The sequence below is a fragment of the Micrasema longulum genome, unplaced genomic scaffold (genome assembly GCF_059751315.1).
Source record: "Micrasema longulum isolate JH-2025_06_02 unplaced genomic scaffold, ASM5975131v1 h1tg003717l, whole genome shotgun sequence".
In the NCBI taxonomy this organism is placed as follows: Eukaryota; Metazoa; Arthropoda; class Insecta; order Trichoptera; family Brachycentridae; genus Micrasema; species Micrasema longulum.
Genome location: NW_028280741.1, coordinates 1 through 20,145, shown reverse-complemented (window position 1 = coordinate 20,145; position 20,145 = coordinate 1). Strand labels below are relative to the sequence as shown.

General features: G+C 43.4%; 11 protein-coding genes and 1 pseudogene across 12 annotated transcripts; 5 read left to right on the top strand and 7 right to left on the bottom strand.

The window, feature by feature from the left end:
- Positions 1-3: 3 nt before the first annotated feature.
- Positions 4-342, bottom strand: LOC148270585 (histone H2B-like; the record flags this gene model as incomplete). The annotated part of the gene is made up of 1 exon (XM_088242385.1): positions 4-342. A coding segment is annotated over exon 1 (213 nt), but the record flags the coding sequence as incomplete, so codon positions are not given.
- A 76-nt stretch (positions 343-418) lies between these two features.
- LOC148270584 (histone H2A) lies at positions 419-1,573 on the top strand. Its single transcript, XM_088242377.1, has one exon. It carries the CDS (start codon positions 530-532, stop codon positions 902-904), a length of 375 nt encoding a protein of 124 aa, XP_088098503.1. The 5' UTR covers positions 419-529; the 3' UTR covers positions 905-1,573.
- Positions 1,574-1,610: 37 nt separating this feature from the next.
- Positions 1,611-2,327, bottom strand: LOC148270583 (histone H3). Its single transcript, XM_088242376.1, has one exon. It carries the CDS (start codon positions 2,217-2,219, stop codon positions 1,809-1,811), a length of 411 nt encoding a protein of 136 aa, XP_088098502.1. The 5' UTR covers positions 2,220-2,327; the 3' UTR covers positions 1,611-1,808.
- Positions 2,328-2,596: 269 nt separating this feature from the next.
- On the top strand, positions 2,597-3,229 carry LOC148270582 (histone H4-like; annotated as a pseudogene). Its single transcript, XR_015825357.1, has one exon. The product of XR_015825357.1 is annotated as a histone H4-like (transcript).
- A 477-nt stretch (positions 3,230-3,706) lies between these two features.
- On the bottom strand, positions 3,707-5,048 carry LOC148270581 (uncharacterized). The gene has a single exon (XM_088242382.1). It carries the CDS (start codon positions 4,524-4,526, stop codon positions 3,834-3,836), a length of 693 nt encoding a protein of 230 aa, XP_088098508.1. The 5' UTR covers positions 4,527-5,048; the 3' UTR covers positions 3,707-3,833.
- A 4,121-nt stretch (positions 5,049-9,169) lies between these two features.
- On the bottom strand, positions 9,170-9,985 carry LOC148270580 (histone H2B). The gene has a single exon (XM_088242381.1). The coding sequence runs from the start codon at positions 9,850-9,852 to the stop codon at positions 9,478-9,480; it is 375 nt and encodes a 124-aa protein (XP_088098507.1). The 5' UTR covers positions 9,853-9,985; the 3' UTR covers positions 9,170-9,477.
- A 69-nt stretch (positions 9,986-10,054) lies between these two features.
- On the top strand, positions 10,055-10,868 carry LOC148270579 (histone H2A). Its single transcript, XM_088242380.1, has one exon. The coding sequence runs from the start codon at positions 10,166-10,168 to the stop codon at positions 10,538-10,540; it is 375 nt and encodes a 124-aa protein (XP_088098506.1). The 5' UTR covers positions 10,055-10,165; the 3' UTR covers positions 10,541-10,868.
- Positions 10,869-11,246: 378 nt separating this feature from the next.
- LOC148270578 (histone H3) lies at positions 11,247-12,069 on the bottom strand. Its single transcript, XM_088242379.1, has one exon. The coding sequence runs from the start codon at positions 11,854-11,856 to the stop codon at positions 11,446-11,448; it is 411 nt and encodes a 136-aa protein (XP_088098505.1). The 5' UTR covers positions 11,857-12,069; the 3' UTR covers positions 11,247-11,445.
- A 241-nt stretch (positions 12,070-12,310) lies between these two features.
- LOC148270577 (histone H4) lies at positions 12,311-12,858 on the top strand. Its single transcript, XM_088242378.1, has one exon. The coding sequence runs from the start codon at positions 12,407-12,409 to the stop codon at positions 12,716-12,718; it is 312 nt and encodes a 103-aa protein (XP_088098504.1). The 5' UTR covers positions 12,311-12,406; the 3' UTR covers positions 12,719-12,858.
- Positions 12,859-13,147: 289 nt separating this feature from the next.
- On the bottom strand, positions 13,148-14,839 carry LOC148270576 (uncharacterized). The gene has a single exon (XM_088242383.1). It carries the CDS (start codon positions 14,164-14,166, stop codon positions 13,474-13,476), a length of 693 nt encoding a protein of 230 aa, XP_088098509.1. The 5' UTR covers positions 14,167-14,839; the 3' UTR covers positions 13,148-13,473.
- Positions 14,840-18,857: 4,018 nt separating this feature from the next.
- Positions 18,858-19,624, bottom strand: LOC148270575 (histone H2B). Its single transcript, XM_088242384.1, has one exon. It carries the CDS (start codon positions 19,489-19,491, stop codon positions 19,117-19,119), a length of 375 nt encoding a protein of 124 aa, XP_088098510.1. The 5' UTR covers positions 19,492-19,624; the 3' UTR covers positions 18,858-19,116.
- Positions 19,625-19,693: 69 nt separating this feature from the next.
- LOC148270574 (histone H2A-like) lies at positions 19,694-20,140 on the top strand (the record flags this gene model as incomplete). Its single annotated transcript, XM_088242375.1, has 1 exon — positions 19,694-20,140. A coding segment is annotated over exon 1 (336 nt), but the record flags the coding sequence as incomplete, so codon positions are not given.
- Between the last annotated feature and the right edge of the window lie 5 nt (positions 20,141-20,145).

The following is a 20,145-nucleotide window of genomic DNA, read 5'->3' as shown; positions in this document are numbered from 1 at the left end:
TATGCGCTCGAAGATGTCGTTGACGAAGCTGTTCATGATGCTCATGGCCTTGCTGGAGATACCGGTGTCGGGGTGCACCTGTTTCAGCACTTTGTAGATGTAGATTGCGTAGCTCTCCTTCCTCCTGCGCTTGGACTTCTTCTTGTCCCCCTTGGATATGTTCTTCTGGGCCTTGCCAGACTTCTTGGCTGCCTTTCCACTGGTCTTGGGCGGCATTGTCGATTTTTTTCTCCGAGCTTAGCTGAGGCGGCGATACGGCGGAGCGAGCGGTAGCTTATAGCTGATCATTTTTCGACGACCCCATTTTGTCACTTCGGTCGGCGCGTTCCGCAAGGCCGGTCCTATCCCCACTCCCCACTCCGTCGGCGGCGACGCGCCAATGCGGTGAGGGGGACCGACTGCGGCGCGCGCACAGTGGACAGCGTAAATAAGCCCCTCTTAGAATTTTGAACCACAAACACCGCCAGCCACTCGCACGCGCTTCTCGCCCGTGCAGCTCGTATATTTTTAAAGACAAACCCAGTTCGCCATGTCCGGTCGCGGAAAGGGAGGAAAGGTCAAGGGAAAGGCAAAGTCGCGCTCCAACCGCGCGGGGCTCCAGTTCCCCGTCGGCCGTATCCACAGGCTTCTCAGGAAGGGCAACTACGCCGAGAGGGTGGGAGCCGGCGCGCCCGTCTACCTCGCCGCCGTGATGGAGTACCTGGCCGCTGAGGTGCTCGAGTTGGCCGGCAACGCCGCCAGGGACAACAAGAAGACCAGGATCATTCCCAGGCATCTGCAGCTGGCCATCCGCAACGACGAGGAGCTTAACAAACTGCTCTCGGGCGTGACCATCGCCCAGGGAGGTGTACTGCCCAACATCCAGGCGGTGCTCCTGCCCAAGAAGACAGAGAAGAAGGCTTAAGTCGTGCACTCCGTCACCACGTATCACGATAACCGCCACCGATTGCCTGATTGCCTGCCGACGAAATGAAATTATAAATAAAGGTCCTTTTCAGGGCCGCCACATTGCGATGCGTTTGTCCCGGCCGTTAGGTGTATTTTATTATTATTATTATTATTATTATTTATATTATTTCTTTTAAAAAAAAACATCTATAATATTATATATTTGAATGTTTATTTTTATAAAGTAATTGATATGTATTGTAAATACTTTACCGTACATTTTATTTCAGTTTTTTTTTTTTGTTATTATTTTACCGTGTTAATAAATTCCTATTTTATATAGGTAGGTAGGTAGGTAGATAGATAGATAGATAGATGGATACATAGATACATACATAATCCATAGTAAAAAAATAACATAATATGTGTAAATAGAAGGCTGTTTTTTCAAAATAAAGGAACACCCATGTAAATATCTATTTTACAATGTTGATTGTAAGAAATTGCAAATGGCAATAAGTCCGCCATTTAACTGTGTATACATTTTAGTACGTATGGCGTTCTATATTACGGTTAATAAAGATTTATTATTAATATTAACGATTAACGGGGGGGAAAAAAAACGTGTCATATTCTCAATAATGTTTAACATGACTTCTTAAAATTATATAACTTCTCTTAACGTTTTTCCTTTTATATTTTTTTTATGTAAAAATACAAAAAAATAATAATAAAAAATAAAATTAATCCCGGCAGCGAATAAAAGTTGAAACGATCAATTAATCATGTACATGTGGCGGTCCTGAAAAGGACCATTTTAGAGACGCATCGTGCTGCAGCCAAGTTCGAAGACAATGATAATACAACATTCATTATAAAATCATCATCCGTTGCTGTTGGGTGGGGGGCGGCGGTGATGTTTAAGCGCGCTCGCCGCGGATACGCCTGGCCAGCTGGATGTCCTTGGGCATGATGGTGACGCGCTTGGCGTGGATGGCGCACAGGTTCGTGTCCTCGAACAGGCCGACCAGGTAGGCCTCGCTGGCCTCCTGAAGGGCCATAACGGCGGAGCTCTGGAAACGGAGGTCCGTCTTGAAGTCCTGGGCGATCTCGCGCACCAGGCGCTGGAAGGGCAGCTTGCGGATGAGGAGCTCGGTGCTCTTCTGGTAGCGACGGATCTCACGGAGAGCCACCGTGCCGGGCCTGTAGCGATGGGGCTTCTTCACGCCTCCGGTGGCGGGGGCGCTCTTGCGCGCCGCCTTGGTGGCCAGCTGCTTCCTGGGCGCCTTCCCTCCGGTGGACTTGCGAGCCGTCTGCTTGGTACGTGCCATTTTATTTGATTTTTTCCGTTTCAAACTATCCGGGCGGAGTAGGTTTATACGAATGCGCTCACTTTTTGAAGATGGCTCCTATTTATCGAAGTTATACGTTTCGCCGTGGAGGGGGACAGGACGGCGCCGATTGGACAATTCAAAAAGACCGCGCGGCATCCGTCCGCTTCCCCCCTTTCCGTCCGTTCCGTTTGTTCCCGTTCGTTTGACTGTTTGAATAGAGAATCGCGAGATGGCTAACTATTTTATGATTAAATGAATAAAATAAATTATCGATAATATAATAAACATATAAATAAATAATAATAATACTAAGTAAAAGGCTGGCTGACTGACAATTTACACGGCGGTTGACGGACTGTCCACGTAGCGTGTTCGTGTGCGTGCGCGTCGTGACTCGGCAGGGGAGACGCAGGCGTCTACGAAGAGCTTAAATAGAGCGTCCGTAAAAATTTCAGCACACTCACTCACAGTTCACTGTCCGGCACGGTCGCACGCCGTGCTCTCGAGTTTTGTTTTTGAGAATATTTGAAGAAAACCACTTGCGAGAATGACCGGTCGCGGAAAGGGAGGAAAAGGCCTGGGAAAAGGAGGCGCCAAGCGTCACAGGAAGGTTCTGCGTGATAACATCCAGGGTATCACGAAGCCCGCATTCGCCGTCTGGCTCGTCGCGGCGGAGTCAAGCGCATATCCGGCCTGATCTACGAGGAGACACGCGGGGTGCTGAAGGTGTTCCTTGAGAACGTTATCAGAGACGCTGTCACCTACACCGAGCACGCTAAGAGGAAGACTGTCACCGCCATGGACGTCGTCTACGCCCTCAAGCGCCAGGGCCGCACCCTGTACGGTTTCGGAGGTTAAAAAAGAAAATGTCTTCAACTCGCCTGCCCGTTTCCGACAACCATCCACACGATTAAAAAACGGCCCTTGTCAGGGCCAACAATCGCCTCGTCGGTCAGTCAGTCGGTCCCGTTCTGTTAGCCGGCCGTGCATCTGAAAAATAATAACAATATGATAGAAATGCTTTTGAAAAAGAAATACATAATAATAATAATAATAATAATTATCAAATGATTATTTAATTTATAATATTAAAAAAAAAAATAATAATATACGAGATTGATGAAGTAAAATATTAATAACTCAATACTCGTCGGTTTCGTACCGTCACAAGTTGGATTATAAACTTATTCTCTCTTCTGATGATGAGATATTTTTTTTTTTTTTTGCATTAAAATGTGAATAAAAATAATATGTCATATATTATAAAAGAAAAGTCTCACAACTTTCAAGTGAAATATTATTTACCAAATTGTCTATGTTTACTTATATTCTCATTAAAAAAAAATAAATAATAATAAATACCCATCATGACATAAATAATATTATTATGTAGGTATTCTATTACTTTTAAATTTAATAAAATAAATGCACGAAGCTGGCTGGCTAGCTAACCGACGATTCGACATAGAGAGCGCATATGGTAGCCCTGACAAGGGCTTTTTAACTCCTCAAAATTACGGTGTCCATCAACCCCCGCCGTCTTCCGATTCGGGAAGGGGATAAGAATAATAATAGTCGTAGACTCGCCGGCGTCGTCGTCGTTGTCACCGCCTACTTCTTCGGGGCGGCCTTTTTCGCCGCGGGCTTGGCTTTCGGGGCGGCCGCCTTCTTTGGCTTGGGCGCCTTCGGCTTCTTGGTGGGAGGCTTGGCGGTCTTCTTGGCCTTGGTCGGGCTCTTGGCCTTGGCGGGCGCGGCTTTCTTCGCGGCGGCCTTCTTTGCGGGCGAGGCGGCGGCCTTCTTGGCCTTGGCCGGAGCGGCCGCCTTCTTGGCGGGCTTCTTCTTCGAGGCGGCCGAGGAGGAGGCGGACTTGTCGGCGGCCGGCTTCCTCTCCTTCGCGGGGGTGGAGCGCTTCTTGGACGCGGCCGCGGCGGGCTTCTTCTTCTTGGCACCTCCGGCGGACGCCTTCGCCTTGCTAGCTTCCAGCTTGAAGGATCCGGATGCTCCCTTCCCCTTGGTCTGGACGAGGGCGCCGGACTCGACGGCCCCCTTGAGGTACTTCTTGATGAAGGGGGCGAGCTTGTCGGCGTCGACCTTGTAGTTGGCGGAGATGTACTTCTTGATCGCCTGCAGGGAGGAGCCGCCGCGCTCCTTGAGCTCCTTTATCGCGTTGTTCACCATCTCGGAGGTCTTGGGGTGAGAGGGCTTCGCCTTCGGTTTTTTGGAGGCGGCGGCCGAAGCCTTCGCCTTCTTGGCCGGAGTCGCCGGGAGGGGGGACGCTGCCGCTGGCGCTGCTGTGTCTGCCATCTTCTGCTGTAGATATTCTCTGCCGATAATCACACGAAAAAAGCGAGTGTGGCAAAAAGTCACCGTTTGATGGCGCCCTAATCGCGCGAAATTCTGTACTCGAAAATAATTTGTACCGTGTCGCAGTCGGGCTACGCGCGCTTGTCGATTTTGCCGATGAAAAGTGTTGTCATTTATGCTTAGGCGGTCGGACAAAAGGCGTCGCGGGGGCGCAGCCCCGAGGCTGGGACCCTCCGGAATGAGGGGATCCTCCGCGCGGGAGGTCTCGCCGTCGTCGCGCGGCGTCGCCGGGGGCCCGGGCCCCGGGCGCGCGGAGGTGCGGACATTCGGAGGCGCAAATGCGCGAGGGCGGCAGCGTTGGGCGGCGGAAAAGCGGGCGCGAATCCGTCTCCCCGGCAAGTTGGGGCTCCGGGGGGGCACCGACCTCTCGGGGGAGAGCCCGGGCCGCAGTCCGAGGCGGCGGTGGGCGACAGGGGCGGCCGCGGCCCCCGGCACCGGGGCCCCGAAGTGGCCGATCGTAACACACACAAGCGCGCGCTAGCGGACCTACAGATATAACTTCCGAGTTCGAGAGGCGGGCGCGGAGAGAGATCGAGCTGGTCCGGCCCGGCTGCCGATGGAGACGATGTAAAAGGAATAAGACATGTAGGTGATGATATAAGCATTTAAATAAAAGTAAATATGTATTTATGTAAACAAAATATATATTATACAATTATATGTATAATTATTATAATATTATGTTGTATGTATATTTTTTTTGTTACGTTTTTCTTAGTGGCAATCTGTAATTTTATTATGGGAACAATTCCATTTGAGAAAAATGTAATTAAAATGAAAAAAAAAAAAAAAATCAGAGACACAGATGGGGGGGAGGAAGGGAGAGAAAGAAGAAAGATGAAAGAAGAAAGAAAAGAGAAGAGAAGAGAATAAAAAAAAAAAAAAAAAAAAAAAAAAAAAGTCCACAACGAACGTAAAGGAATGCAATGTGACGCGACGCGACGTGACGTAACGTAACGTAACGTAGCGCAACGTAACGTGACGTGACGCAACGCAGGGCAACGCGTCGTCCGGTGAAATTTTTCAGGCTGCGGTTTCTGTCGGTCTCAGATTTTGTTCAGTCGTGGATGATGTCGATTCAAAAGCTAATTTCGACGGCCCTTCAAATTGAAATGAATTATAAAAGTTTGACTGAGCTTTTGAAAGTTTAAGCTCAGTTCCCAAAATGAAAAAGAGGTTTTTAAACTTCCGAAAAGGAAATATAGAAGCTCAAAATAAGACAAAGATTTTTAAACTTCCGAATTAGAAATACAGAAGCTCTATAACGTAACGTACACATAGCATAGAATATTATGCAATACGATACTTCCAGCGCGGCGGAACTATCGTAAAGCAAAAATTATCTAGGGCGATAATTGCACGGGAAACATTCAAATTTAAATTTATATTATGCACTCTATTATATATCAAAGCCATGACCAACGCGCTCGCATAAAAGTTGAATCCGAGAAAGACGTGTAAATTTTTATCTACGTTAAATATAAAATAATGTTTTATCTTAAGGAATTAATCTAGCGAATATGGGCACTGAGCATAGCACAGTAGTACACAGTATTTGTACGGGAATGGCTGGCTATTATGAAGGGTGTGTATAAAACGGTATAATATTCCCAATGAATCATCTGAAAAGGAAGTTCATTATTGACACCACGTACAGAAAACAAAACAAGGCAACGGGAAACAAAAAACAAACGCTACATAATACAACAAGCACATCAACGCCACAATAAGTACATTATTTATGTGACCCCTTGTTTATTTTTTTAATATAATATAGAATAGTAAAATTAAAACCTATGTAAACACAAAAGTAGTCATATCATAAATCATCAGCAAAAATAAAAAAACAATTATGAAATATTTTACACAATCATGAGTAACTAGCGCCATCTGTTATAAATGAGAAAATAATATAAGCAACGATTGCCCGATGGCCGGCTGAACATTATCCCGTTCAACAGATGGCACCTTTCATAATCGTGGAGGGACACGGACGACGGTCGGTCTGTATGCCTGTAACTGGCCTACGGTCAAATGATTTGCTATGTGGGTAAATTCATAATCCATCTACGGATATATCTGCATATTTATTCATAACCTGTCAACGTAGTATCCGAACACTTCCGCGTTGTTATTTTCACATATAAATTATAGATAGATATATAAAACATAAGTGCATGGACAACATACAATTCAAGAAAAACAGTATATTACATATTTGAATTGAACAATTTGTTGAGAAATTGTAAATTTGCTTTCGCTTCGCGCGAAAAAAACAAAAATGATATTTTTATTACATAAGTACATATTTTCTTTGAACGTTTATTATTTTTATTTTCTTTTATTTAGGAAACATACAGTACAGTTACAAAGTTTAATATTTTACACAATTAGACTTAATTCTAATGGACCAGTGAATTTTCCATATTATAAAGCAATTATATGTAAGGTTAATGTTATGAAAGTATAAAAAAGAGAAGGAAAAAGAAAAATATAAATGAAAGTTGTTTAAAAATGAAAATTTAAGTGAAAAAAAAAGATATTTTAAAGTTTGTAGTTTGTAGTGAGTATTTACAAATGGAAATAGTAATTAAAAATTGAAATAAAGAATGAAAAACACGCTCAGATGTAAAAATAAATTAAAATAGTAATAACATTTTTTAAAAAAAGGAAAAACATAAATATACACATATTTATTTTAAGGGATTCAAAGAAACGATGAGAAGAATCCTTAAGTGAAATATAAGACAGTAAATGTTGGTCAATTTAAAAAACATCTTCAAAATTAAACTCACATTATAGTAAGAGCAGCAATATATTGATTTTATTTACATATATAATATAAGTAATTAAAAGTAGTTTAAAAGTATAAAAACATGCCAATGCAGCAGAGAAAAAAAAAGAAAAAATAAAGAAGGAATAACAAGTATTGCAAGTAATCTTTAAAATTTGAAAAAGCAATATAAGTAGAAGATTTTAAACCAAGAGAAGTCGATAAAATTTCATTAAAGCGATTTTAGTAGTAACACAAATTTCAAATGAGAAATTTGATTTATAATAATAATATATTAATTAGGCAACTACTTATATTGCAAGTAAATGAATGAATAACAATAAATATAATATGTCACCGCACATAGTAGGTAAATAATAATTATTCTTCTTCTTCTTAGTTTTCATAAAAAGGTATGTAATAACATGTAGGTATTAACTAATTACCTGACAGTTAATATTGTTTTTGTAATTATCGAAATCAAAGTCAAGTGGACTGCCGCATTAGAAAAAGAGAGAAAAATAGTATATTAATAAAATTCAGTAGGTAATATAATGAACCGGAGAAGGATTTATAGTCATATTATAATAAAATATAATATATTACAGTAGGTACTTACGCCTACCCCCGCCCCCGATTGTCCTGCTGGCCGGCTGGTTCCGCCACCTCCGCCGCGCTCCCCGCGCTGCACTAATTTGAGATGATCCTGTGTTTTAAATGGATATTTATTATTATCCTATTCGAATTTCCAATCAGTCACCTTCGGACCTCGGTGCACGGAATCTCGGGGTAGGTCGGCCGGCCGGCCGGCCGCCCGCCCTGTCGCGGAAAATATTAACGCGGGTTGGTCGGTGTCAAAACGAAAAAAAGTACTCGCCGAATTCGCCACTGCTTGCTTTTCATTATTTCATTCCCGGTACCCGCCTAAATAGGCATTTACCTACCCGATGATTGGTGCAATAATAATTAGTGAAGTGTAGTGTGTGTACCGGTATTTAATCAATATTAATTGTCGTCGTGTTACATTTCAACCCGTATTGTTTATTAATTTGTCAGATTGAAATGATGATGACTTTGAATCTTCTTCCGCACGCGTACATGGTATGTCTCTCGTGTATTATTACAAAAAATATATAATATATCAACGCCGTACTGTGTAATTAATATATATTTATGTCGCTCATATTATATTGTTCAATGAATACGAATATTGTAAATAAAACAACGATTACGCTGGGCCATTATTGTCGATAGTTAGTGCGTAAAAACGACGCATTATCGCCATCTGTGGATGTAAATAAAAAATAAACGCAGGCTCCGTTGGCGTATTTTCATTATGGTATTTTTTATAATATTCAAAGTCGATTTATGATAGCATACATTTTCATTAGCATCGCAAATAAATAGCGCCGTAAATAAATAGCATAAGGAATAAAAACAAACGTAATAATAATATTTAGTTTCTTAAATACGGTTCGATTAAATTTTACCATAGATAGGCACGGCACATTTTATCAAAATGTACATTTCACAGTCGATAGTTTATGTGAGTGCTTCAAAAATATAAAAAAAAAAAAAAAAAAAAAAATTTCAGGCACTTCCCTGAACGAACAAATTCTCGATGTATTTACACAACTTCAAAAATGTATAATTATAATTATTACAATGATGACTATGAAAAAAAAATCTCTTTTTTCTTTTTTTTAGTGACGACGCGACGCGACGCGACGCGATGGCCGCAGACTGACTGACGTGACTCTCTCGCGCCGGGTGAGTGTAATCTTATTAGAAATAAACATATATAAAATCTATCTACCTATCTATCTATCACAAGTGCATTTAATATATTTATAATATGTGTAGTATTATTTTATCATAATATATAAAATACACCACCGGGACAAAGGCGTACCTGCGTAATATTCAATATAAAAAAGTAAGGCAATCAATCTCAATCGGTTTGTTTGCGTATACATAAAATAAAAAAATACATCGTAACAATGCAATCGTGTCATAATCTGGCGGTCCTGATAAGGACCTTTGTTTGTCGTCTATGCTGTTATTGTTCTTGCGCGATAGAGTGCGCAGATGATGGTCGTGTGTGGCGGCTGTGACTTCTCACTTGGAGCTGGTGTACTTGGTGACGGCCTTGGTGCCTTCGCTGACGGCGTGCTTGGCCAGCTCTCCGGGCAGCAGGAGCCTGACGGCCGTCTGGATCTCCCTGCTGGTGATGGTGGATCTCTTGTTGTAGTGGGCGAGACGCGACGCCTCGGCGGCGATGCGCTCGAAGATGTCGTTGACGAAGCTGTTCATGATGCTCATGGCCTTGCTGGAGATACCGGTGTCGGGGTGCACCTGTTTCAGCACTTTGTAGATGTAGATTGCGTAGCTCTCCTTCCTCCTGCGCTTGGACTTCTTCTTGTCCCCCTTGGATATGTTCTTCTGGGCCTTGCCAGACTTCTTGGCTGCCTTTCCACTGGTCTTGGGCGGCATTGTCGATTTTTTTCTCCGAGCTTAGCTGAGGCGGCGATACGGCGGAGCGAGCGGTAGCTTATAGCTGATCATTTTTCGACGACCCCATTTTGTCACTTCGGTCGGCGCGTTCCGCAAGGCCGGTCCTATCCCCACTCCCCACTCCGTCGGCGGCGACGCGCCAATGCGGTGAGGGGGACCGACTGCGGCGCGCGCACAGTGGACAGCGTAAATAAGCCCCTCTTAGAATTTTGAACCACAAACACCGCCAGCCACTCGCACGCGCTTCTCGCCCGTGCAGCTCGTATATTTTTAAAGACAAACCCAGTTCGCCATGTCCGGTCGCGGAAAGGGAGGAAAGGTCAAGGGAAAGGCAAAGTCGCGCTCCAACCGCGCGGGGCTCCAGTTCCCCGTCGGCCGTATCCACAGGCTTCTCAGGAAGGGCAACTACGCCGAGAGGGTGGGAGCCGGCGCGCCCGTCTACCTCGCCGCCGTGATGGAGTACCTGGCCGCTGAGGTGCTCGAGTTGGCCGGCAACGCCGCCAGGGACAACAAGAAGACCAGGATCATTCCCAGGCATCTGCAGCTGGCCATCCGCAACGACGAGGAGCTTAACAAACTGCTCTCGGGCGTGACCATCGCCCAGGGAGGTGTACTGCCCAACATCCAGGCGGTGCTCCTGCCCAAGAAGACAGAGAAGAAGGCTTAAGTCGTGCACTCCGTCACCACGTATCACGATAACCGCCACCGATTGCCTGATTGCCTGCCGACGAAATGAAATTATAAATAAAGGTCCTTTTCAGGGCCGCCACATTGCGATGCGTTTGTCCCGGCCGTTAGGTGTATTTTATTATTATTATTATTATTATTATTTATATTATTTCTTTTAAAAAAAAACATCTATAATATTATATATTTGAATGTTTATTTTTATAAAGTAATTGATATGTATTGTAAATACTTTACCGTACATTTTATTTCAGTTTTTTTTTTTTGTTATTATTTTACCGTGTTAATAAATTCCTATTTTATATAGGTAGGTAGGTAGGTAGATAGATAGATAGATAGATGGATACATAGATACATACATAATCCATAGTAAAAAAATAACATAATATGTGTAAATAGAAGGCTGTTTTTTCAAAATAAAGGAACACCCATGTAAATATCTATTTTACAATGTTGATTGTAAGAAATTGCAAATGGCAATAAGTCCGCCATTTAACTGTGTATACATTTTAGTACGTATGGCGTTCTATATTACGGTTAATAAAGATTTATTATTAATATTAACGATTAACGGGGGGGAAAAAAAACGTGTCATATTCTCAATAATGTTTAACATGACTTCTTAAAATTATATAACTTCTCTTAACGTTTTTCCTTTTATATTTTTTTTTATGTAAAAATACAAAAAAATAATAATAAAAAATAAAATTAATCCCGGCAGCGAATAAAAGTTGAAACGATCAATTAATCATGTACATGTGGCGGTCCTGAAAAGGACCATTTTAGAGACGCATCGTGCTGCAGCCAAGTTCGAAGACAATGATAATACAACATTCATTATAAAATCATCATCCGTTGCTGTTGGGTGGGGGGCGGCGGTGATGTTTAAGCGCGCTCGCCGCGGATACGCCTGGCCAGCTGGATGTCCTTGGGCATGATGGTGACGCGCTTGGCGTGGATGGCGCACAGGTTCGTGTCCTCGAACAGGCCGACCAGGTAGGCCTCGCTGGCCTCCTGAAGGGCCATAACGGCGGAGCTCTGGAAACGGAGGTCCGTCTTGAAGTCCTGGGCGATCTCGCGCACCAGGCGCTGGAAGGGCAGCTTGCGGATGAGGAGCTCGGTGCTCTTCTGGTAGCGACGGATCTCACGGAGAGCCACCGTGCCGGGCCTGTAGCGATGGGGCTTCTTCACGCCTCCGGTGGCGGGGGCGCTCTTGCGCGCCGCCTTGGTGGCCAGCTGCTTCCTGGGCGCCTTCCCTCCGGTGGACTTGCGAGCCGTCTGCTTGGTACGTGCCATTTTATTTGATTTTTTCCGTTTCAAACTATCCGGGCGGAGTAGGTTTATACGAATGCGCTCACTTTTTGAAGATGGCTCCTATTTATCGAAGTTATACGTTTCGCCGTGGAGGGGGACAGGACGGCGCCGATTGGACAATTCAAAAAGACCGCGCGGCATCCGTCCGCTTCCCCCCTTTCCGTCCGTTCCGTTTGTTCCCGTTCGTTTGACTGTTTGAATAGAGAATCGCGAGATGGCTAACTATTTTATGATTAAATGAATAAAATAAATTATCGATAATATAATAAACATATAAATAAATAATAATAATACTAAGTAAAAGGCTGGCTGACTGACAATTTACACGGCGGTTGACGGACTGTCCACGTAGCGTGTTCGTGTGCGTGCGCGTCGTGACTCGGCAGGGGAGACGCAGGCGTCTACAAAGAGCTTAAATAGAGCGTCCGTAAAAATTTCAGCACACTCACTCACAGTTCACTGTCCGGCACGGTCGCACGCCGTGCTCTCGAGTTTTGTTTTTGAGAATATTTGAAGAAAACCACTTGCGAGAATGACCGGTCGCGGAAAGGGAGGAAAAGGCCTGGGAAAAGGAGGCGCCAAGCGTCACAGGAAGGTTCTGCGTGATAACATCCAGGGTATCACGAAGCCCGCCATTCGCCGTCTGGCTCGTCGCGGCGGAGTCAAGCGCATATCCGGCCTGATCTACGAGGAGACACGCGGGGTGCTGAAGGTGTTCCTTGAGAACGTTATCAGAGACGCTGTCACCTACACCGAGCACGCTAAGAGGAAGACTGTCACCGCCATGGACGTCGTCTACGCCCTCAAGCGCCAGGGCCGCACCCTGTACGGTTTCGGAGGTTAAAAAAGAAAATGTCTTCAACTCGCCTGCCCGTTTCCGACAACCATCCACACGATTAAAAAACGGCCCTTGTCAGGGCCAACAATCGCCTCGTCGGTCAGTCAGTCGGTCCCGTTCTGTTAGCCGGCCGTGCATCTGAAAAATAATAACAATATGATAGAAATGCTTTTGAAAAAGAAATACATAATAATAATAATAATAATAATTATCAAATGATTATTTAATTTATAATATTAAAAAAAAAAAATAATAATATACGAGATTGATGAAGTAAAATATTAATAACTCAATACTCGTCGGTTTCGTACCGTCACAAGTTGGATTATAAACTTATTCTCTCTTCTGATGATGAGATATTTTTTTTTTTTTTTTGCATTAAAATGTGAATAAAAATAATATGTCATATATTATAAAAGAAAAGTCTCACAACTTTCAAGTGAAATATTATTTACCAAATTGTCTATGTTTACTTATATTCTCATTAAAAAAAAATAAATAATAATAAATACCCATCATGACATAAATAATATTATTATGTAGGTATTCTATTACTTTTAAATTTAATAAAATAAATGCACGAAGCTGGCTGGCTAGCTAACCGACGATTCGACATAGAGAGCGCATATGGTAGCCCTGACAAGGGCTTTTTAACTCCTCAAAATTACGGTGTCCATCAACCCCCGCCGTCTTCCGATTCGGGAAGGGGATAAGAATAATAATAGTCGTAGACTCGCCGGCGTCGTCGTCGTTGTCACCGCCTACTTCTTCGGGGCGGCCTTTTTCGCCGCGGGCTTGGCTTTCGGGGCGGCCGCCTTCTTTGGCTTGGGCGCCTTCGGCTTCTTGGTGGGAGGCTTGGCGGTCTTCTTGGCCTTGGTCGGGCTCTTGGCCTTGGCGGGCGCGGCTTTCTTCGCGGCGGCCTTCTTTGCGGGCGAGGCGGCGGCCTTCTTGGCCTTGGCCGGAGCGGCCGCCTTCTTGGCGGGCTTCTTCTTCGAGGCGGCCGAGGAGGAGGCGGACTTGTCGGCGGCCGGCTTCCTCTCCTTCGCGGGGGTGGAGCGCTTCTTGGACGCGGCCGCGGCGGGCTTCTTCTTCTTGGCACCTCCGGCGGACGCCTTCGCCTTGCTAGCTTCCAGCTTGAAGGATCCGGATGCTCCCTTCCCCTTGGTCTGGACGAGGGCGCCGGACTCGACGGCCCCCTTGAGGTACTTCTTGATGAAGGGGGCGAGCTTGTCGGCGTCGACCTTGTAGTTGGCGGAGATGTACTTCTTGATCGCCTGCAGGGAGGAGCCGCCGCGCTCCTTGAGCTCCTTTATCGCGTTGTTCACCATCTCGGAGGTCTTGGGGTGAGAGGGCTTCGCCTTCGGTTTTTTGGAGGCGGCGGCCGAAGCCTTCGCCTTCTTGGCCGGAGTCGCCGGGAGGGGGGACGCTGCCGCTGGCGCTGCTGTGTCTGCCATCTTCTGCTGTAGATATTCTCTGCCGATAATCACACGAAAAAAGCGAGTGTGGCAAAAAGTCACCGTTTGATGGCGCCCTAATCGCGCGAAATTCTGTACTCGAAAATAATTTGTACCGTGTCGCAGTCGGGCTACGCGCGCTTGTCGATTTTGCCGATGAAAAGTGTTGTCATTTATGCTTAGGCGGTCGGACAAAAGGCGTCGCGGGGGCGCAGCCCCGAGGCTGGGACCCTCCGGAATGAGGGGATCCTCCGCGCGGGAGGTCTCGCCGTCGTCGCGCGGCGTCGCCGGGGGCCCGGGCCCCGGGCGCGCGGAGGTGCGGACATTCGGAGGCGCAAATGCGCGAGGGCGGCAGCGTTGGGCGGCGGAAAAGCGGGCGCGAATCCGTCTCCCCGGCAAGTTGGGGCTCCGGGGGGGCACCGACCTCTCGGGGGAGAGCCCGGGCCGCAGTCCGAGGCGGCGGTGGGCGACAGGGGCGGCCGCGGCCCCCGGCACCGGGGCCCCGAAGTGGCCGATCGTAACACACACAAGCGCGCGCTAGCGGACCTACAGATATAACTTCCGAGTTCGAGAGGCGGGCGCGGAGAGAGATCGAGCTGGTCCGGCCCGGCTGCCGATGGAGACGATGTAAAAGGAATAAGACATGTAGGTGATGATATAAGCATTTAAATAAAAGTAAATATGTATTTATGTAAACAAAATATATATTATACAATTATATGTATAATTATTATAATATTATGTTGTATGTATATTTTTTTTGTTACGTTTTTCTTAGTGGCAATCTGTAATTTTATTATGGGAACAATTCCATTTGAGAAAAATGTAATTAAAATGAAAAAAAAAAAAAAAATCAGAGACACAGATGGGGGGGAGGAAGGGAGAGAAAGAAGAAAGATGAAAGAAGAAAGAAAAGAGAAGAGAAGAGAATAAAAAAAAAAAAAAAAAAAAAAAAAAAAAGTCCACAACGAACGTAAAGGAATGCAATGTGACGCGACGCGACGTGACGTAACGTAACGTAACGTAGCGCAACGTAACGTGACGTGACGCAACGCAGGGCAACGCGTCGTCCGGTGAAATTTTTCAGGCTGCGGTTTCTGTCGGTCTCAGATTTTGTTCAGTCGTGGATGATGTCGATTCAAAAGCTAATTTCGACGGCCCTTCAAATTGAAATGAATTATAAAAGTTTGACTGAGCTTTTGAAAGTTTAAGCTCAGTTCCCAAAATGAAAAAGAGGTTTTTAAACTTCCGAAAAGGAAATATAGAAGCTCAAAATAAGACAAAGATTTTTAAACTTCCGAATTAGAAATACAGAAGCTCTATAACGTAACGTACACATAGCATAGAATATTATGCAATACGATACTTCCAGCGCGGCGGAACTATCGTAAAGCAAAAATTATCTAGGGCGATAATTGCACGGGAAACATTCAAATTTAAATTTATATTATGCACTCTATTATATATCAAAGCCATGACCAACGCGCTCGCATAAAAGTTGAATCCGAGAAAGACGTGTAAATTTTTATCTACGTTAAATATAAAATAATGTTTTATCTTAAGGAATTAATCTAGCGAATATGGGCACTGAGCATAGCACAGTAGTACACAGTATTTGTACGGGAATGGCTGGCTATTATGAAGGGTGTGTATAAAACGGTATAATATTCCCAATGAATCATCTGAAAAGGAAGTTCATTATTGACACCACGTACAGAAAACAAAACAAGGCAACGGGAAACAAAAAACAAACGCTACATAATACAACAAGCACATCAACGCCACAATAAGTACATTATTTATGTGACCCCTTGTTTATTTTTTTAATATAATATAGAATAGTAAAATTAAAACCTATGTAAACACAAAAGTAGTCATATCATAAATCATCAGCAAAAATAAAAAAACAATTATGAAATATTTTACACAATCATGAGTAACTAGCGCCATCTGTTATAAATGAGAAAATAATATAAGCAACGATTGCCCGATGGCCGGCTGAACATTATCCCGTTCAACAGATGGCACCTTTCATAATCGTGGAGGGACACGGACGACGGTCGGTCTGTATGCCTGTAACTGGCCTACGGTCAAATGATTTGCTATGTGGGTAAATTCATAATCCATCTACGGATATATCTGCATATTTATTCATAACCTGTCAACGTAGTATCCGAACACTTCCGCGTTGTTATTTTCACATATAAATTATAGATAGATATATAAAACATAAGTGCATGGACAACATACAATTCAAGAAAAACAGTATATTACATATTTGAATTGAACAATTTGTTGAGAAATTGTAAATTTGCTTTCGCTTCGCGCGAAAAAAACAAAAATGATATTTTTATTACATAAGTACATATTTTCTTTGAACGTTTATTATTTTTATTTTCTTTTATTTAGGAAACATACAGTACAGTTACAAAGTTTAATATTTTACACAATTAGACTTAATTCTAATGGACCAGTGAATTTTCCATATTATAAAGCAATTATATGTAAGGTTAATGTTATGAAAGTATAAAAAAGAGAAGGAAAAAGAAAAATATAAATGAAAGTTGTTTAAAAATGAAAATTTAAGTGAAAAAAAAAGATATTTTAAAGTTTGTAGTTTGTAGTGAGTATTTACAAATGGAAATAGTAATTAAAAATTGAAATAAAGAATGAAAAACACGCTCAGATGTAAAAATAAATTAAAATAGTAATAACATTTTTTAAAAAAAGGAAAAACATAAATATACACATATTTATTTTAAGGGATTCAAAGAAACGATGAGAAGAATCCTTAAGTGAAATATAAGACAGTAAATGTTGGTCAATTTAAAAAACATCTTCAAAATTAAACTCACATTATAGTAAGAGCAGCAATATATTGATTTTATTTACATATATAATATAAGTAATTAAAAGTAGTTTAAAAGTATAAAAACATGCCAATGCAGCAGAGAAAAAAAAAGAAAAAATAAAGAAGGAATAACAAGTATTGCAAGTAATCTTTAAAATTTGAAAAAGCAATATAAGTAGAAGATTTTAAACCAAGAGAAGTCGATAAAATTTCATTAAAGCGATTTTAGTAGTAACACAAATTTCAAATGAGAAATTTGATTTATAATAATAATATATTAATTAGGCAACTACTTATATTGCAAGTAAATGAATGAATAACAATAAATATAATATGTCACCGCACATAGTAGGTAAATAATAATTATTCTTCTTCTTCTTAGTTTTCATAAAAAGGTATGTAATAACATGTAGGTATTAACTAATTACCTGACAGTTAATATTGTTTTTGTAATTATCGAAATCAAAGTCAAGTGGACTGCCGCATTAGAAAAAGAGAGAAAAATAGTATATTAATAAAATTCAGTAGGTAATATAATGAACCGGAGAAGGATTTATAGTCATATTATAATAAAATATAATATATTACAGTAGGTACTTACGCCTACCCCCGCCCCCGATTGTCCTGCTGGCCGGCTGGTTCCGCCACCTCCGCCGCGCTCCCCGCGCTGCACTAATTTGAGATGATCCTGTGTTTTAAATGGATATTTATTATTATCCTATTCGAATTTCCAATCAGTCACCTTCGGACCTCGGTGCACGGAATCTCGGGGTAGGTCGGCCGGCCGGCCGGCCGCCCGCCCTGTCGCGGAAAATATTAACGCGGGTTGGTCGGTGTCAAAACGAAAAAAAGTACTCGCCGAATTCGCCACTGCTTGCTTTTCATTATTTCATTCCCGGTACCCGCCTAAATAGGCATTTACCTACCCGATGATTGGTGCAATAATAATTAGTGAAGTGTAGTGTGTGTACCGGTATTTAATCAATATTAATTGTCGTCGTGTTACATTTCAACCCGTATTGTTTATTAATTTGTCAGATTGAAATGATGATGACTTTGAATCTTCTTCCGCACGCGTACATGGTATGTCTCTCGTGTATTATTACAAAAAATATATAATATATCAACGCCGTACTGTGTAATTAATATATATTTATGTCGCTCATATTATATTGTTCAATGAATACGAATATTGTAAATAAAACAACGATTACGCTGGGCCATTATTGTCGATAGTTAGTGCGTAAAAACGACGCATTATCGCCATCTGTGGATGTAAATAAAAAATAAACGCAGGCTCCGTTGGCGTATTTTCATTATGGTATTTTTTATAATATTCAAAGTCGATTTATGATAGCATACATTTTCATTAGCATCGCAAATAAATAGCGCCGTAAATAAATAGCATAAGGAATAAAAACAAACGTAATAATAATATTTAGTTTCTTAAATACGGTTCGATTAAATTTTACCATAGATAGGCACGGCACATTTTATCAAAATGTACATTTCACAGTCGATAGTTTATGTGAGTGCTTCAAAAATATAAAAAAAAAAAAAAAAAAAAAATTTCAGGCACTTCCCTGAACGAACAAATTCTCGATGTATTTACACAACTTCAAAAATGTATAATTATAATTATTACAATGATGACTATGAAAAAAAAATCTCTTTTTTCTTTTTTTTAGTGACGACGCGACGCGACGCGACGCGATGGCCGCAGACTGACTGACGTGACTCTCTCGCGCCGGGTGAGTGTAATCTTATTAGAAATAAACATATATAAAATCTATCTACCTATCTATCTATCACAAGTGCATTTAATATATTTATAATATGTGTAGTATTATTTTATCATAATATATAAAATACACCACCGGGACAAAGGCGTACCTGCGTAATATTCAATATAAAAAAGTAAGGCAATCAATCTCAATCGGTTTGTTTGCGTATACATAAAATAAAAAAATACATCGTAACAATGCAATCGTGTCATAATCTGGCGGTCCTGATAAGGACCTTTGTTTGTCGTCTATGCTGTTATTGTTCTTGCGCGATAGAGTGCGCAGATGATGGTCGTGTGTGGCGGCTGTGACTTCTCACTTGGAGCTGGTGTACTTGGTGACGGCCTTGGTGCCTTCGCTGACGGCGTGCTTGGCCAGCTCTCCGGGCAGCAGGAGCCTGACGGCCGTCTGGATCTCCCTGCTGGTGATGGTGGATCTCTTGTTGTAGTGGGCGAGACGCGACGCCTCGGCGGCGATGCGCTCGAAGATGTCGTTGACGAAGCTGTTCATGATGCTCATGGCCTTGCTGGAGATACCGGTGTCGGGGTGCACCTGTTTCAGCACTTTGTAGATGTAGATTGCGTAGCTCTCCTTCCTCCTGCGCTTGGACTTCTTCTTGTCCCCCTTGGATATGTTCTTCTGGGCCTTGCCAGACTTCTTGGCTGCCTTTCCACTGGTCTTGGGCGGCATTGTCGATTTTTTTCTCCGAGCTTAGCTGAGGCGGCGATACGGCGGAGCGAGCGGTAGCTTATAGCTGATCATTTTTCGACGACCCCATTTTGTCACTTCGGTCGGCGCGTTCCGCAAGGCCGGTCCTATCCCCACTCCCCACTCCGTCGGCGGCGACGCGCCAATGCGGTGAGGGGGACCGACTGCGGCGCGCGCACAGTGGACAGCGTAAATAAGCCCCTCTTAGAATTTTGAACCACAAACACCGCCAGCCACTCGCACGCGCTTCTCGCCCGTGCAGCTCGTATATTTTTAAAGACAAACCCAGTTCGCCATGTCCGGTCGCGGAAAGGGAGGAAAGGTCAAGGGAAAGGCAAAGTCGCGCTCCAACCGCGCGGGGCTCCAGTTCCCCGTCGGCCGTATCCACAGGCTTCTCAGGAAGGGCAACTACGCCGAGAGGGTGGGAGCCGGCGCGCCCGTCTACCTCGCCGCCGTGATGGAGTACCTGGCCGCTGAGGTGCTCGAGTTGGCCGGCAACGCCGCCAGGGACAACAAGAAGACCAGGATCATTCCCAGGCATCTGCAGCTGGCCATCCGCAACGACGAGGAGCTTAACAAACTGCTCTCGGGCGTGACCATCGCCCAGGGAGGTGTACTGCCCAACATCCAGGCGGA